The sequence below is a fragment of the Moschus berezovskii genome, chromosome 22 (assembly GCF_049115385.1).
Source record: "Moschus berezovskii isolate FMDL1 chromosome 22, NW_MosBer_1.0, whole genome shotgun sequence".
Lineage (NCBI taxonomy): Eukaryota > Metazoa > Chordata > Mammalia > Artiodactyla > Moschidae > Moschus > Moschus berezovskii.
The window spans coordinates 11214699-11229550 of record NC_142481.1 but is presented as its reverse complement, the minus strand read 5'-3'; the positions used below and the strand labels follow the sequence as shown (position 1 = coordinate 11229550).

The window sequence follows — 14852 nt, the reverse complement described above, 5'->3', positions numbered from 1 at the left end:
GGAAAGACGGTCAAGCTCAGCTTACAGGAGAGCATGTGGGATGAGTTAAGCGGAGCAGTCCTTCCTCTCACAGGCTCACTATGCCATCTTTGAAAAGTAGCACCTGTGCCCCCTTCCGTCGAGGGGATAGATTAGTCAGTCTTGGTTAGTTTGGTATTAGCACCTGATTCCAAGGTGGAATGGGATTCTCCAGGCTTAACTCATCTGAACTACAACAGAGGCAGGACAGAAATATCTGTTTGGTTTCAACAGAGGGTAACAGGCTTTTGGATGGTAAGGATTTTTTTTAATGTGGGATGAGGTTGTGTGCATGCTAAGTCACTTCAGTCGTGTCTGACTCTTTGCAACCCTATGGACTGTAGCCCACCAGGCTCCTCTGTCTGTGGGGATTCTCCAGACAAGAATACTGGAGTGGGTTGCCATGCTCTCCTCCAGGGGATCTGCCCAACCCAGGGATCGAACCCACATCTCTTATGTCTTCTGCATTGGCAGGCAGGTTCTTTACCACCAGTGCCACCTGGGAAGCCCTGAAGGGGGTGCAGCTGCTAGCTAACCCACCCCCACAAAAGTCCATCGTAATCCACCCCTTTGAATGTTCAGCAACAGTAGGTACCCTTTACTTTAGACTTACATTCTCTTTCCCAAAGAGTTCTTAAATATTTATTTTTATTTATTATTTTGGCTGCACCACGTCTCGGTTGCAGCATGTGAACTCTAAGTTGTGGCATGTGGGATCGAGTTCCCTGACCGGGGATCGAACCTCGGCCCCCTGCATTGGGAGTTCAGAGTCTTAGCCACTGGGCCACCAGAGAAGTCTCCAACCCCAAAAGTTCTTATCAAAGCTCTCCTTGCTCAATTAAGTCTTGTACAAATAAAAATGCATCATGCTGGCCCCCAAGACAACACAAACTGTCAGTAGTTACATTTTCCAGATTCAAGTCTAGAATCATGGGGGAGTAGACATTCCCCCTCCAAATACATCGTGACTCCCCTGTATTCCACAATCTGTGAACTAGTTTCAGAGTAACTGGCCCACGCTGTGGGTTTCCCCGGTGGCTCAGCAGTAAAGAATCTGGCTGGGTTCGATCCCTGGGTCGGGAAGATCCCCTGGAGGAGGAAATGGCAACCCACTCCAGTATTCTTGCCTGGGAAATCCCATGGACAGAGGAGCCTGGCGGGCTACAGAGTCGGAAGCAACTGAGCACGCACACACATCCCGCACTGTATCTAAGATAATAGGATAAAGGTATAGAAATACGGGGCTTGTTACTTAAAATGTCTAAGTGGCTACACATAAGACAGCAGTGGAATTAGAAAATTCATTGATTTCAGGCATAGTCAGCTCCTTACATCAAGCACCGTTCTAGACACTGGGGATACAGTGGTGAACTAAAGTTCCCATTCTCTTGGAGCTTCTGTTTTGTGCAGAACAATAAAATATAAATATGTGGCAGCGATAAGTGCTGCGGAGGAAAAACGTAGCGAGATAAAGGGCTGGGTTAGTTGCTGCATCAGAAAGGATGGTTAAGGGAAGCTCTGTGATAAGATGACGCAGGAGAGATTTGAAGCCAGACAGGCAGGGAGCGATGGCAGGAAAGAATGTCCCACGAGAGGGAAGAGCAAGAGCAAAGACCCTGAGGCTGGAACAAGCCTGGCGATGGAGGGAGAGCGTGGAGTCAAAGAGATCAATGTGGCAGGAAGACAGCTAGCGAGGCAGGGCAGAGAAGAGGAAGATGAGGCCGGGGAGGCAATGAGGCCAGATTCAGGACATGGCGCACCGTGGAAAGGACTTCAACATTTACTCAGAAGGAGAGGATCTGAGCAGAAGGGTGACAGGGGCTGACTCACATTTTAATTGGATCCTTCCGGCTGTTTTGTGGAAGTAAATTGTAGGGGACACAGACAGATATTTCAGTACTAGTTGGTGCAAGTCCTCAAGGAAACGGCCCTGGTATTTATGACTTCCCTCCTTCGTACACACTCCATACACCCCCACATTTATGAACCAGAACCAGGACCCCAGCTGGTTGGATTCTTAAGGAAGGAAAGGGTATACCTAGCAGCCCGAGCAGAAGGTGTATGAGCCAGGGGCAGGGGAGCTGGGGAGTGGGTGCCTGGGGTCGCTGTGTGGAAGCTTGTGCCAGGGAGCTCTTTTGTCCACTCGCGAGTTTGCAGGTGTGTTGGGCGATGATCCAGTCTGGGTGGGGTTTGCATGTGAGCCTGTGTGCTCCTGCGTTTGAGCCTTGCAAACCTTCCCTGAGTGCTTGCTCCATGCCTTGCCTGGGCTGCACAGTACTGGGGACACAGGAGTGACCACAACAGCCCTGGCGCTTCCCTTACTGGCTCACGGTCCAGTGGGGGAGACAGACTTATCCCCAGACAGAGGTGACCCAGAATGGGCAGGGCTGTGTGGGGGAGCCCAGAGGTGGGCACTTGACTCCTCCACGGAGGGCTTCCTGGGGAAGGGGAGCTAACCCTAAAAGGTCACCTCTCCCAACTATAACAATCGCTCTCCTATATGGACAAAGTAACCTTGACCAGTCTAACCAATAACCCCCACGCTGACCTATAATCTAAGGTGTCCCTGGTGCCTGACCAGTGGTCCCCCTTCTGCCCATCCACCCCCCACATCTGATCAGAGGCCTGGGGAAAGTCTCCCAGCATGACCAGCTGCCCCTTACTAGCCAGTGTTGAGGGCTAGCTTCTCCCGGGTAACCAGTGAAATCTCACCCCACCCCCACCCTCCAGCCAGCATCTAGGAATTTTGTCCCAGCCAGGCCTGCCTTGTAAGGAGCCGTGGACACTCTGATCTGTGATCCCAAGTCTGACCTGTGACCCTTCCTTGTGACCCGTGGTGGGCCTCCTCCTTTTTTCCCCTCAGGTGCCTGGGCCTCCTCCCCGCCCCCACTCACCTGTCAACCCCGATTCTCTTCCCCTCCCCCCAAAGTTGGAGGGGAGTGAAGGGAAGAGAAAGGGAGGAAGGGGGGTGGCATTCCTAGGATTCCCTGGAAGGGGGGAAGAGAGGGAGGGCCCTAGGGAGGGGAGCTAAGGGAAGAGCACCCCACAGCCCCCGCCCCCGCCAGCATCTCAGAGGCCTGGGCAGAGCTGGGTGTTGCAGACCATTAGACATCAGAACCATTAGACATTAGACATCAGAACTATTAGACCTTAGAACCGGGTGGGTTCCAGGCCACCGGTCAGGCAGGAAAGCAGCTCAGCGCACTGGCCACTGGGGAGGCTGGGGATTGCTGGTTGGACTGGGAGAAGCCGGTGCAGGGCACTGGTTGGACCCGGGCCAGCAGGTCGAAAACGACGAGGGGAGCCCAGGTCACTGGCCGGGGTGGGAACGGGTCCCGCCAGTGAGAATGAGGCGGAGAGGGTCCGCAGGGGTCCAGGGAGGACCCCGCCCTGGACACCGGCCGAACTGGTTGGTCGGGTCACCCGCCAGGGGCGCTGGTCAGTTGGAGCCTGACACCCTGGGGCCTGGGGGCGGGGAGCCTGGCTCCCGGCTGAGCGCTGGGAGGTCGGCTCCGGGCAGTGGGAGGTCCTGGCCCGGCGCCCGGGTTTGGAGGGGGACGGGGGGAGACCGGGAGGGCGGGGCGGGGCGGGGCTGCCTGGGGCGGGGCCTCCTCGCTCCAGCCCCGGCGGCCGACGAGCCCCAGCCCCGGCTCAGTCTCTGCCCCTGCCGCCCGCCGCTCGCCGCCGCCGCCTTGAACATGGAGCCCCCGGACGCGCGGGCAGGGGCGCGCCGGGCCCCGCGATTGCTGGTGCTCGCGCTCCTGCTGGCGGCGCACCCAGGTATGGCTCGGGCTGAGAGCAGAGCGCGCCTGCGGGAGGGCAGGGGAGGTGGGGAGGGGCTTTCACCGACCCCAGGGACCCCAGGAAAGGAAGGATGGGGGTGCCCCTCCCAGTAAACCTAGCAACAGCGAGGCAGAGGCCTGGGGCTCCTCAGCCGTGTATTAGAAGCGATCTGAGAAGTCGTGGGACCCAGGAGTGCGGGCGCTCCGCTCTCTGCCCCCTCAGACGCTGGGATCTGTCCCCGCTCCCACCCCCGCCTGGCCCCTACTCCCCCGGACCCAGAGGTCCTGGCCTCCAGTGGCCCGGAGTGCCTTTTCCCCGGTGACAGAAGAGACCAAAGTGGAGCTCCCCGCTCAAAAGTTGTCAAGTTTTGAGAGGGTCAGGGATCCTCTGGCTAGAAATCAGCAAGTCACAAGCGATTGCGGGTTCCCCCCATTCAGATTCAGAGCCCAGATTCTAAAGGACCCGCCCCTCTCGCCTCCCGCTCCATCAGAAAGGGCTGGAGCCCAGGCCCTGGGCAGTGACAGCGGAATCAAGTGTTTCCAAGTGACAGAGCCCCCCTTCCCGGGGGCCCAGATAAAGGCACACACCTGCGTGGTGGTTGGAGGAGAGGTAGAGGCCCTCAGGGGCTGGGGGAAGAGAGAACTGGAGGAGAGAGAGATCCCTCCAACCGTCCCTGCTGTCTCTACCACTCAGACCCAGCCCTGGGCACCAGCCTGGCCCCACACTCCCTCCCATGGGGCAGGCCCGGGCCAGAGGTGGGTGCTTGGGAATCCAGGGCCCTGGCACAAGCGCGGCGAACAGGGGGTCCCCAGGGGCAGAACTGGGCCAGGCTGGGCGGGGAAGGGAAGGGAGGTTCTAAGAACTGAGAGCTCGGGCCAGGATGCCAGCCCAGAGACTGAAAGAGCTCGCTTTCCTCATGCGAACACTTCTACCTGCCCGGATCCTGGGACGGGGTTCCTGGCCCGCCGCTCCCTTCTCCCTCAGGACCCGGGACCGGGGCCTCCACCATGTCCTGCTCTGAGGCACGTGCTGCTGCTCTATCAGAGAGTTAGAGGGGCCGAGGGCGGGTAGGGGGCTCGGGCAGGTCTGAGCCAGCCTGTCCCTCCCACATTCCTGAAACCTGCCCAGCCCTGTCCCCCCTCACCGCGCCCACACGCCCATCCTGCATCAGCTCCGGCCCAGCCCCAGCCCCAGCCCCCCGCTCCTGAAGGAGAGACCCGGGGGGCAGGGCCGGGCGACACAGAGACAGAGGAACGCAGAGAACCGTGAAACTAAGAGATGGAGACACAGGGCGATGGGCGCGCGCGGGCGCACACACACACGCACACACACACACAGAGGCGGGGACTGAGATGGAGACGATTATCCATCTCCTTGTGCCAGGCCCCAGGTGAAGAGCTGGAGGCTAAGGAATGATCCTGCCAAGGCCCTGCCCTCGAGGGGCATTTAGTCTAGTGGGACCAGCAAGGACACACAGGATCTGAGCCCAAGAGGATTGTGTGGGGGCCACCGGGGCCCTGTGTGGCCCAGGGGAGGAGTCTTCAGTTCTGCAAGTGACCAGAGAGGTGGAGAGACATGCTGATGGGATCTGAAGCTTAGAGATGCAGAAATGAGAGATGAAGGGAGAGAGGAGCCGAATCTGAGGGAGCAGGGGCTGGGGGCCTGGATCCCGGGTCTGAGGGAGCAGGGGCTGGGGGCCTGGATCCTGGGTCTGAGGGAGGGGCTGGGGGCCTGGATCCTGGGTCTGAGGGAGCAGGGGCTGGGGGCCTGGACCCCTGGGTCTGAGGGAGGGGCTGGGGGCCTGGATCCTGGGTCTGAGGGAGCAGGGGCTGGGGGCCTGGATCCTGGGTCTGAGGGAGGGGCTGGGGGCCTGGAGAGCTCTGCTTCCTGGCGGCAGTGGGAGAGAGCTCAGTCGCCCTCCCACAGGTTCCAAGGCTGAGGTCCGCCTGTCTGTGCCCCCCCTGGTGGAGGTGATGAGGGGGGAGTCTGTCACTCTGGACTGCAGCCCCTTGGGGACCCATGACTACTTCATGCTGGAATGGTTTCTGGTGAGTGCTGTGGTCTGGGAATGAGGGCATGACAGAGCGGGGCCTGAGAGTCAGGGCAGTAGGGCTGCAAACGCTCATCCCCTCATCCGAGCCCGAAAGCCCCTGGGAGCCGCACCAAGCTGCCTTTCCATTTTACAGGTGGGGGAATGGAGGCCCAGCAAGGGGACGCTCCTCTCCAGGGTACCCTGGTGTCCGGGCACAGCTGAGGCTAAAATGAAAGAGGTCCCCTGGCTCTTGAAAGAGGACATTCAGAGGCAGACACCCAGAAGGCAGGAGCCCGAGGATGGGACTAAAGAGAAGGAGAAACGGGAGACCCAGGGCAGGAACGGGAGACAGAGGTGGGAACACAGTGAGAGGGCGAAAGAGGGAACCAGAGAGGGGAAACGGTGACCACAGAGAGGGAGCAGGGGTGGGAGAGCCGGAGAGAGGACAGAGGGACCAGAGAGAGAGGAGCTGAGTGAAGGACACCCACGGAGCGGCAGAGAGGAAGGGGACTCGGAGGAGCCGGGCAGCCTCGCGCTGAGCCGCTCCCCACCTGCGCCCTGCAGGTCGACCGCTCCGGGGCCCGCCACCGCCTGGCCTCGGCCGAGCTGCGTGGCTCCGAGCTCCGGGACAAAGAGCTCAACTCCCGGGGCCGCAGCCCCCCGTACCAGCTGGACTCCCGGGGACGCCTGGTGCTGCCTGAGGCCCAGGTGGGCGACGAGCGCGACTATGTGTGCGTGGTGAAGGCGGGGGCAGCGGGCACCGCCGAGGCCACCGCCAGGCTCAACGTGTTTGGTGAGTGTCTGTGCCTCCCCTCTGACCACCGCCCCCCAACACACACACATCCTGGGAAGGGGCAGGAAGGTGAGAACCCTGGGAACCAGCTCCTGACTGTAAGTCTTTCCTGCAGCCAAACCAGAGGCCCCAGAGGTCTCCCCCAACAAAGGAACTCTGTCTGTGATGGATGACTTTGCCCAGGAGGTACCTTGGGCCACACCTTGCTTCCAGGGTTCTGAGGGGAGGAGGGGGTTCTGGGCTTCTACAGCCCAAGGTCAGGAGAGGCTGGGGGCTTGGGCTTCCCAATCCGAGGAGTAAGGGTCCAGGAGCTCCAACCTTGAGTCTCCTGGGAGGAGAGGGTTGGGAGCTGGACTCGTGTGTCTGGGTCTGGTCTGGTCCCACCCTGCCAGGGCTGGGGACCCAGACTCCAGGGTCCTGGCTCCCAGCCCAGTGCGGGTCCGTGTCTGTCCCAGATAGCCACCTGCAGCAGTCGCAACGGGAACCCAGCCCCCCAGATCATGTGGTATCGGAATGGGCAGCCCCTGGCCGTGCCCCTGGAGGTGAACTCTGGTGAGCGGCGCCTGAGGGAGCTCGGTGAGACCTTAGGGGCTGAGGCTGGGCAGTGGCCGGGCTGGCTGACCGCCCCCCCTTCTGCTCTCTCTCGCAGAGGGCTACATGACCACCCGCACCGTCCGGGAGGCCTCCGGCCTGCTCTCTCTCACCAGCACCCTTTACCTGCGGCTCCACAAGCCCGACCGGGAGGCCAGCTTCCACTGCTCCGTCCACTACTACCTGCCCGCCGGCCAGCATGGCCGCCTGGACAGCCCTTCCTTCTCCCTCACCCTGCACTGTGAGTCCAAGCCGGGCCCCCAGCCGCCCCCACCTGGGACTCTTGTGCCGAGGCCTGACCCTCCAAGGTGACCCCGCGCCCTGCACCACCCCTTCCAGGCCTTCCGCTCCCTTACCTCAGGCTGAAGTGGGTACTCACCTCTGACCTCTGACCTCAAGTGCCAGCAGGAACCCCATCATGACTTCTGACTCCCCCCATAACACCCTGAACCCCGTGGAGTCTCAGGACTAACCATTGTGCCCCACACTTCCACCCCAAAATGGGTCCCTCCGAATCTCACACTGACCTGTCACCCACACTGTAGCAAAGGAAAGGACTAAGGTTGGCCAAAGGTTAGGGTCATATCTTTTTTTTTTTGACCACGCCATGAGGCATGTGGGATTGTAGTTCCCTGACCAGGGATTGACCCTGTGCCCCCTGCAGTGGAAGTGTGGCGTCAACCCCCCCACAACCCTGCCTCCAGCCCTTTCTGTGGTGCCTGTACTGGTCTAGATGTCCCCGGCCCCTCCAGTCTCCCATACAAGGCAGCCAGAGAGTCCTTCCCAAGGTACACACTGACCTGTACTCTCCACCTCTGACCTCGGGTCCCTGATCTCAGAACAAGTGCAAACTTGAGCCTCAAAAGCTATGACCTCTAGCGAACCTCCCTGGTTAAGATTCCATGCTTCCAAAGCCAGGGGTGCAGGTTCAATCCCTAGTCAAGGACCTAAGTTCCCACATGCTTCATGGCATGGCAAAAAAGAAAACAGATATTACCTCTCACCTTCGGCCAACATAGCCCATGGTGCTGGCCTCTCCCCCTTAACCTAGCCCTGCCTTTTACCCTTGACCCTGATCGTGAGTCTGCCCTTTCCCTTAGATCCCACAGAGCGCGTGCTGTTCTGGTTGGGCAGCCAGTCCACTGCCGAGGGCTGGGTCCGCGAGGGTGACTCTGTCCAGCTGTTGTGCCGGGGGGACGGCAGTCCCAGCCCAGAGTACACGTTTTTCCGGCTTCAGGTAACCCACCCCCTCATTCCCTGACATCTGCGATCTACTCCTCTGCACCAACTTCTGACCCTTCACCTGGGTGACCCCTGGCTTAGCAAGGCACATGATCGGTGACCCAGGAGCTATCTGTTTCCCAATTTGAGAGTCTTGACATACCTTGATGCCTGGCTTGGGTGACCCCAGACCTAACTTGACCCTGCCAGCCCAGAGCAGCTCCTGAACCAGGGTCCCCATTCCTGGTCTCCCCCAGGACAAGCAGGAGGATGTGCTAAAAACAAGTCTTGAGGGGAACTTGACGCTGGAGCGGGTACAGCGGAACCAGAGCGGGACCTATGGCTGCAGGGTGGAGGACTACGACGCCCCCGAGGATACGGAGCTCTCCAAAACCCTGGAGCTGCGTGTGGCCTGTGAGAGCCCCCAGAGCAGGAGGGGGGCCCTGGCATCAGCGATCTCCTCACCCTCGCCGCCCCCCCGCAGCCCTGCCTCCAGCCCTTTCTGTGGTGCCCAGCCTGGTCTCGATGCCCCCAGCCCCTCCAGTCTCCCATACAAGGCAGCCAGAGACCCCTTTCCAAGGCATACATCTGACCTTCCCCTGCCTAGAACCTGCTGTAGCTCCCCAGTCCTCTGGGGACATGCTTCACCCTGGCCTTCAAGACCCACCCGGCTGGCCTCACCTTCGGCGGACCCTTCTCCCCATCACACCCGAAGCTCCCCTCCTCTTTCCTACAGTAACTCCCCATCTTCTCTTCCATCCAATCCCAACCCATCTCTCAGGTCCCAGTCTTCCAAGAAGCCTTCTTGGTCCACCTGCCCACAAGCCCTGAGCAAAGGCTCTGTCCCTCCTGGGCACTCCTGTCACCTCCCTTCCTGGGGCTAGACCCTGTGTCACATGTGAACAAGACAGCGCAGCCCCAGCCTCCACCAAGCTCCAGGGCCAGTAGGGGAGACGGACGTTAAGCGTGAACACACACTTTATTTTTTGAACACACATTTTGAGTCGCAGTGCTGCCTCTACAGAGATAACGCAGAGGAGTGGAAGAAGGATGGGGGTGTTGGGGGCTGCAGATTCTGACTGCAGGCAGGAAATTTATGGGGAGTGCCCTGGGATCCACACCTCTTGGTGGGTGATGAGGGAAGGAAGCAGGATGCAGCAGAGGCAGAGGTTGGGCTTCAGCCTAAGGAAGACCTTGACGTGATCACAGGGCACTTAGAAGCTGAGAGATCCCCAGTTGGGGCACAGGGGCCGGGTCTTTTGTACATCCATGTCAACCCGTCATTGGATGTGGGCTGCCTAGGGAAGGAGGGGACATGACCTTGAGCCAGGGGCTCTCTCTGCGGCTCAGGCAGTTTCCAGAGAGGGCTGACAGCTGAGGGCTGACAGCTGACACCCTTCTCAACAGCTGGGGGAGAAAATCCTTTGGTGCCAAAGGGGAAATCTGAGTGTCCACGACAGAGGGTCAGAGAGACCTCTCTGAGAAGGGGAACACGTGTAGGAAACCGAAGAATGGATCCAGAGATATGATGAGTCAGAAGAAAAGCATTCCAGGCTGCGGAAACAGCACAAGCAAGGGCCCTGAGGCCCACACTGGCATACTGGAGAACAACAGGGAAAGAACAGGGTAGCCGGAGCTCAGGGAACAAGAGGGGAAGGTGGGAGATGAGGTTGAAGCAGTGGGCAGGGTCAACCAGGCAGGACTTTTTGGCTTCATCAAGGAAAGAGGCCTGTATGCCCACCATACTGGGGACCCACTGCAGGGTTTTGTTTTCTTTTGTTTTTTCCTCCTCACTGCAGGATTTTAAGCAGAGGCAAGGGCTGACCAGTGTGAGTTTTGAAAAGATCCCTTGGGGGCCGTCCCTGGTGGTCCAGTGGATAACACTCCCCACTCCCAATGCAGGGGACCTGGGTTCAATCCCTGGTTGGGAAACTAAGATTCCCACATACCATCACTAAGCCTGTGACGCAATTAAAGAAGCCTGGGCACTACAAAAAAAAAAAAGAGGAGTAGGCTGTTTTTGTTTTTTTTTTAAAAAAAGAAACCAGCACAGTCAAAATTAAATAAATTAAAAAAAATTTTTTTAAGTCAAACTTGGACACGACTGAGCAACTACACTTTCACTATTTAAAAAAGAAAAGATCCCTTTGGCTGCTCAGCAAAGAATGGACCAGAGAGGACAAGAGTCCTGCCCAGTACAGAGACCAGTGAGGACGTGACTGCAGTGGTCAAGGCAGTTGGACCCCAGGATCAGAGATGGAAAGAAGTGAGAAGATCCATTTGGGGGACAGAGCAGAGAAAGACTTGATGAAAAAAAATGGGTCGTGTGGAGGAGAGAAGGCCAAGGTTGGAGGGGTAGTCAGAGAAGGAGTGCCCGACACCTTCCAGGTTATCCACTAACCTTGCGCTCAGACGTCAGCCCTGGAGGCAGGTGGTTGAAGCGGGCCTGTATTTTGTTTTCTGCTGTTGTTGTTTTAAGTGTTTATTTTATTTATTTAATTTGGCTGCACCAGGTCTTCATTGTGCCATGTGGGGCCTAGTTCCCCGACCAGGGATCAAAGCCAGGCCCCCTGCATTGGGAGCACAAAGTCTTAGCCACTGGACCACCAGGGAAGTCCCGTGGGCATGTATTTTGGAGTCAGACTCCTAGGTCTGGGCTCAAGGGCCCAGATGAGAGAGTGGAGAGCTCGTGGAGCTGGGGAGAAGTTGGCATTCTCTGCTGACAATTGTCTATTCACGTCTGCCTCCTCAAAAGCCCTGGGGATCCCCTAACTGACCAGGTGAGGGCCTGGGGAAGGTGACATTCTATTCCCCCCACTCCAGACCTGGACTCCCTGGAGCTCAGCACAGGGGAAGAGCTTTCCTTACCTCTGGGGAACAGCACAAGCGTGACCTGCTCTGCGCGAGGCCTGCCCACCCCGACCCTACACTGGACCAAGGTGAGAGGGAAAGGCCTCCTTCCCCAGCACGGGACCCTCCCCTTCCCTCAGCCCCGCCCCGCCCCGTCTTTCACACCCGGCTGCTGCCTGCTCTTTCTCTCCCCACCCAGGACTCAGCACCCATGGGCGAGGACTCCACACTCTCCCTCCACTCCGTCACCTTCGATTCTGCCGGCACCTACACGTGTGAGGCCTACATGCCCAGGATCCCCCTCCTGAGTCGCACCCGGAGCTTCAGGCTGCTGGTTCAAGGTTCGGGGTGTGGGCAGGCTGGGACGGGGGGCCAGGACAAATGAGATGGGTCTGGTCCTTCTCTCCTTTCTCTCCCTTCTTGCCTTTCCCCAGGTGCCTACCTCTCACCCCCTTTCCCACCCCACCACCCACAGGGACGCCAGAGATAAAGGCGAAGGAGACTCAGCTCAAGGCCGAAGGCAGCTGGACCGAAGGAGATGAAGTCACCCTGATCTGCTACGCCCGTGGCTACCCGGAGCCCAAACTCAGCTGGAGCCAGTTGGGCGGCAGCGTAAGGGACCCTCCCCTGACCCTCCCCAAATCCCGGCCCCCTCAACGGTCCACGCATCGTGTCTTCCCCACCCTCCACCTCCACCGACCGCTTCCTTTTCACCTCTGCCCACACCCCGAGCCCTGGATTCCACAAGCCTGGGCCTGACCTGAGCCTCCACAGCCCACAGAACCGGCCCCTGGGGGCCAGGGCTGGGTGAGCAGCTCCCTGACCCTGAAGGTGACCAGTGCCTTAAGCCAAGACGGCGTCTCCTGTGAGGCCTCCAACCCTCTCGGGAACACCCACCACGTCTTCCACTTCGGAACCGGTGAGTAAACACCAGGGTGGGACCAACACTGGGGGCGCAGGGCAGACGGAGGGCTGCTGGCTGACCCTCCCCTCCGCCCTGCCCTGCAGTGGCCCCCCAGACCTCCCAGGCCGGCGTGGCGGTCATGGCCGTGGCCATCAGCGTGGCCCTCCTGCTCCTCGTCGTTGCCGTCTTCTACTGCATGAGACGCAAGGGGCGGCCCGGCTGCTGCCAGCGGGGCGAGAAGGGGTCTCCGTGAGTGGCCTGCAACCTTGAAACTGACCTCTCTGCCCCAACCCTGACCTCACCCCCAACCTCAGCCCCAAACCAACCGCAGCCCCAACCCCAACTCCGTCAGTGAATAAGATACCATCCCGTCACCAACCTCCGACCTGGACCATGACCGTCCCCTCCCATCTCCTCAACCCCACCCAACCTGTAACCAACTCCCAGCCCACCCCAAGCTCACCTTAACCCCATCTCCAATCTCATCCCCACCTGTGACCCACACCCACCCCAAGCCCAAAGTAACCTCATCTATACCTCCAGCTTCCTCTCCAACCCCAACCTCTCCCCCAGCCGCACCCTCAGCTCCAGGGCATATCCAGTAACCAAACACAGCTTCAAACGCCTCCCCATCTCAAGCCGCCCTGCACACACCCCCCATCCCATTCCTAACTCCAAACCCATCCCCATCCAACCTTATCTCCAACCACACGGCCACCCTCAACTCCAGTCCACAGCCATCCCCACGTGCGTGCATGCTAAGTCGCCTCAGTCGTGTCCAACTCTTTGCGACCCCATAGACCATATCGCCCGTCAGACTCCTCTGCCCATGGGGTTCTTCAGCCAAGAATACTGGATTGGGTTGCCATGCCTTCCTCCAGAGAATCTTCCTGAACCAGGGATTGAACCTGCCTCTCCTGGGACTTCTGCACTGCAGGCAGATTCTTTACCGCTGAGCCACCGGGGAAGCCCAGCCATCCCCATAGCCCTCCCCAAAACCCATCCCAGTGACATCACCATCTCCAACTCCAAGAGCAGCATCAAGCATGTCCTCACCCCATCCCTGAACCCAGGGCCACTTCCACCTCCTACCTCACCCCCAGCTCGTTAACACCCACCCATCCCCAAGTCTGTCCGCACCCGACACACCCATGGCCAGTTCCTTTCTTGGCCATGACCGCCTCCAACACACTGCTTCCTTCCACTAGGCCACCTGGGGAACCCAAGTTGAGCCACTCAGGATCAGAGCGGCCGGAGCAGACGGGCCTTCTCATGGGGAGTGCCTCTGGAGGAGCCAAGCATGGGAGCGGGGGCTTTGGAGATGAGGTGAGCGAGGGCCTGGGCCCCTGGGGAGAGGGGACCACTGCGGGTGGAAGAGCCGCTGTGGGCCCAGGCTGATCTCCCCATCTTCTCCTCAGTGTTGAGCCTGAGGACCTTCCCAGAGGCAGTCATTGAACTCGACCTGGAGTGGCGAGCATCAGAAAACCAGCCCCGCTCACACCTCCGCCTGCCCCCACCTTCCCGGCCTTCCCTCTTCCCTCTCTGGGCCCTCCCTTCCTTCCTCTGTGGGCTGGGCAGGGACCACAGCGGCCTGGGAGGGAGGGGTCCTTCCTCCAGGGATTGTGACTCTCCCAGGCCCCAGAATAGCTCCTGGACCCGAGCCCAAGTCCTGGCCTGGGACGAGGCTCGAGGGTCGGCTGGCTGGGGCTATTTTTACCTCCTGCCTTCATTGCTGGTGCCCCCCCCCACCTGACGTCCTGCTGCAGAGTCTGACACTGGATCCCCGGCCCCTGCCCTGACCCCATCATCTGTGGACACTGGAGTCTGGAATAAATGCTGTCTGTCACCTGGACACCATCCTGTGGCCGGAGCCGCCTCCTCTAGGGGATGAGAGGGGAAGCGGGGTGCAGGTGATGCTCTGGCCCTGCTGGCTCTCCCACCCCCTTGCTGGACCTCAGGAGAAATCTGATGTCATGGAGAAAGAAATGAGAGAGAGGATGGAGGGTGACTCAGCTGGAAAAAGGTGGAGAAGAGAAGTGCTGGGCATCCAGAAGGTGCTGAACCTGGCCCCTGAAGACCAGTGCCTTTGTGGGGAGGTGGGGTGCTGTCCCCTTAAGTAAAAAATGCCCAGTCTCTCTTGCCAGAGGCCCAGAGGGAATTGAAGCATCCAGAGGAAAGGCTCTCTCTGAGCTGTAGAGTGGATGGAATTAGGGATTTAGGCATCTCCTCTGAGGACAGCCTGGGGCCTGCAGCTAGGGGGGTGGGCAGGGAGGGGCAACTTGGAGGAACCCCTATGAAGGGATCTAGGCAGAGAGAAGAGACGGCAGAAACAGCAAAACAGAGACTTGCCGAAGCAGAGGGAGAGGCATTTGAAAGGAGGACAGAGAGGCTAAGGGAGAGGTCAGAGGGATGGGCTGGGGCAGCTCAGAACTGAGAGAGAGCCACTGAGCCAGACAGAGGTGTGGGGAGAGGGAGGCAAAGACAGACAGATAGAGACGTGTCCCGGATCTGTTTACTGTGCAGCTCCAGACCGCAGCAGTAAAGCCAAGATCACAATAAAGAAGTCACACGAATGTTTCGCTTTCCCAGTGCATATATCACATTTACACTGTACTGTTGGGCTTCCCTGGTGGCTCAGAGGTTAAAGCGTCCGCCTCCAA

The 14852-nt window shown here is 59.3% G+C and overlaps 1 protein-coding gene across 2 annotated transcripts; it reads left to right on the top strand.

The window, feature by feature from the left end:
- Positions 1 to 3641: 3641 nt before the first annotated feature.
- BCAM (basal cell adhesion molecule (Lutheran blood group)) lies at positions 3642 to 14044 on the top strand. Of its 2 annotated transcripts, XM_055411893.2 has the most exons (15): positions 3642 to 3798; positions 5728 to 5849; positions 6398 to 6626; positions 6742 to 6812; positions 7082 to 7178; positions 7276 to 7458; positions 8318 to 8454; positions 8696 to 8852; positions 11262 to 11377; positions 11488 to 11629; positions 11764 to 11900; positions 12063 to 12207; positions 12297 to 12441; positions 13401 to 13518; positions 13611 to 14044. In XM_055411893.2, the coding sequence occupies exons 1-15, from the start codon at positions 3717 to 3719 to the stop codon at positions 13614 to 13616; spliced, it is 1887 nt and encodes a 628-aa protein (XP_055267868.2). In that variant the 5' UTR covers positions 3642 to 3716; the 3' UTR covers positions 13617 to 14044. The 2 variants fall into 2 exon arrangements, with proteins under 2 accessions (XP_055267868.2, XP_088686181.1); XM_088830055.1 differs by lacking the exons at positions 13401 to 13518; positions 13611 to 14044 and having other exon boundaries at positions 12297 to 12445.
- The last annotated feature ends 808 nt before the right edge of the window (positions 14045 to 14852 follow it).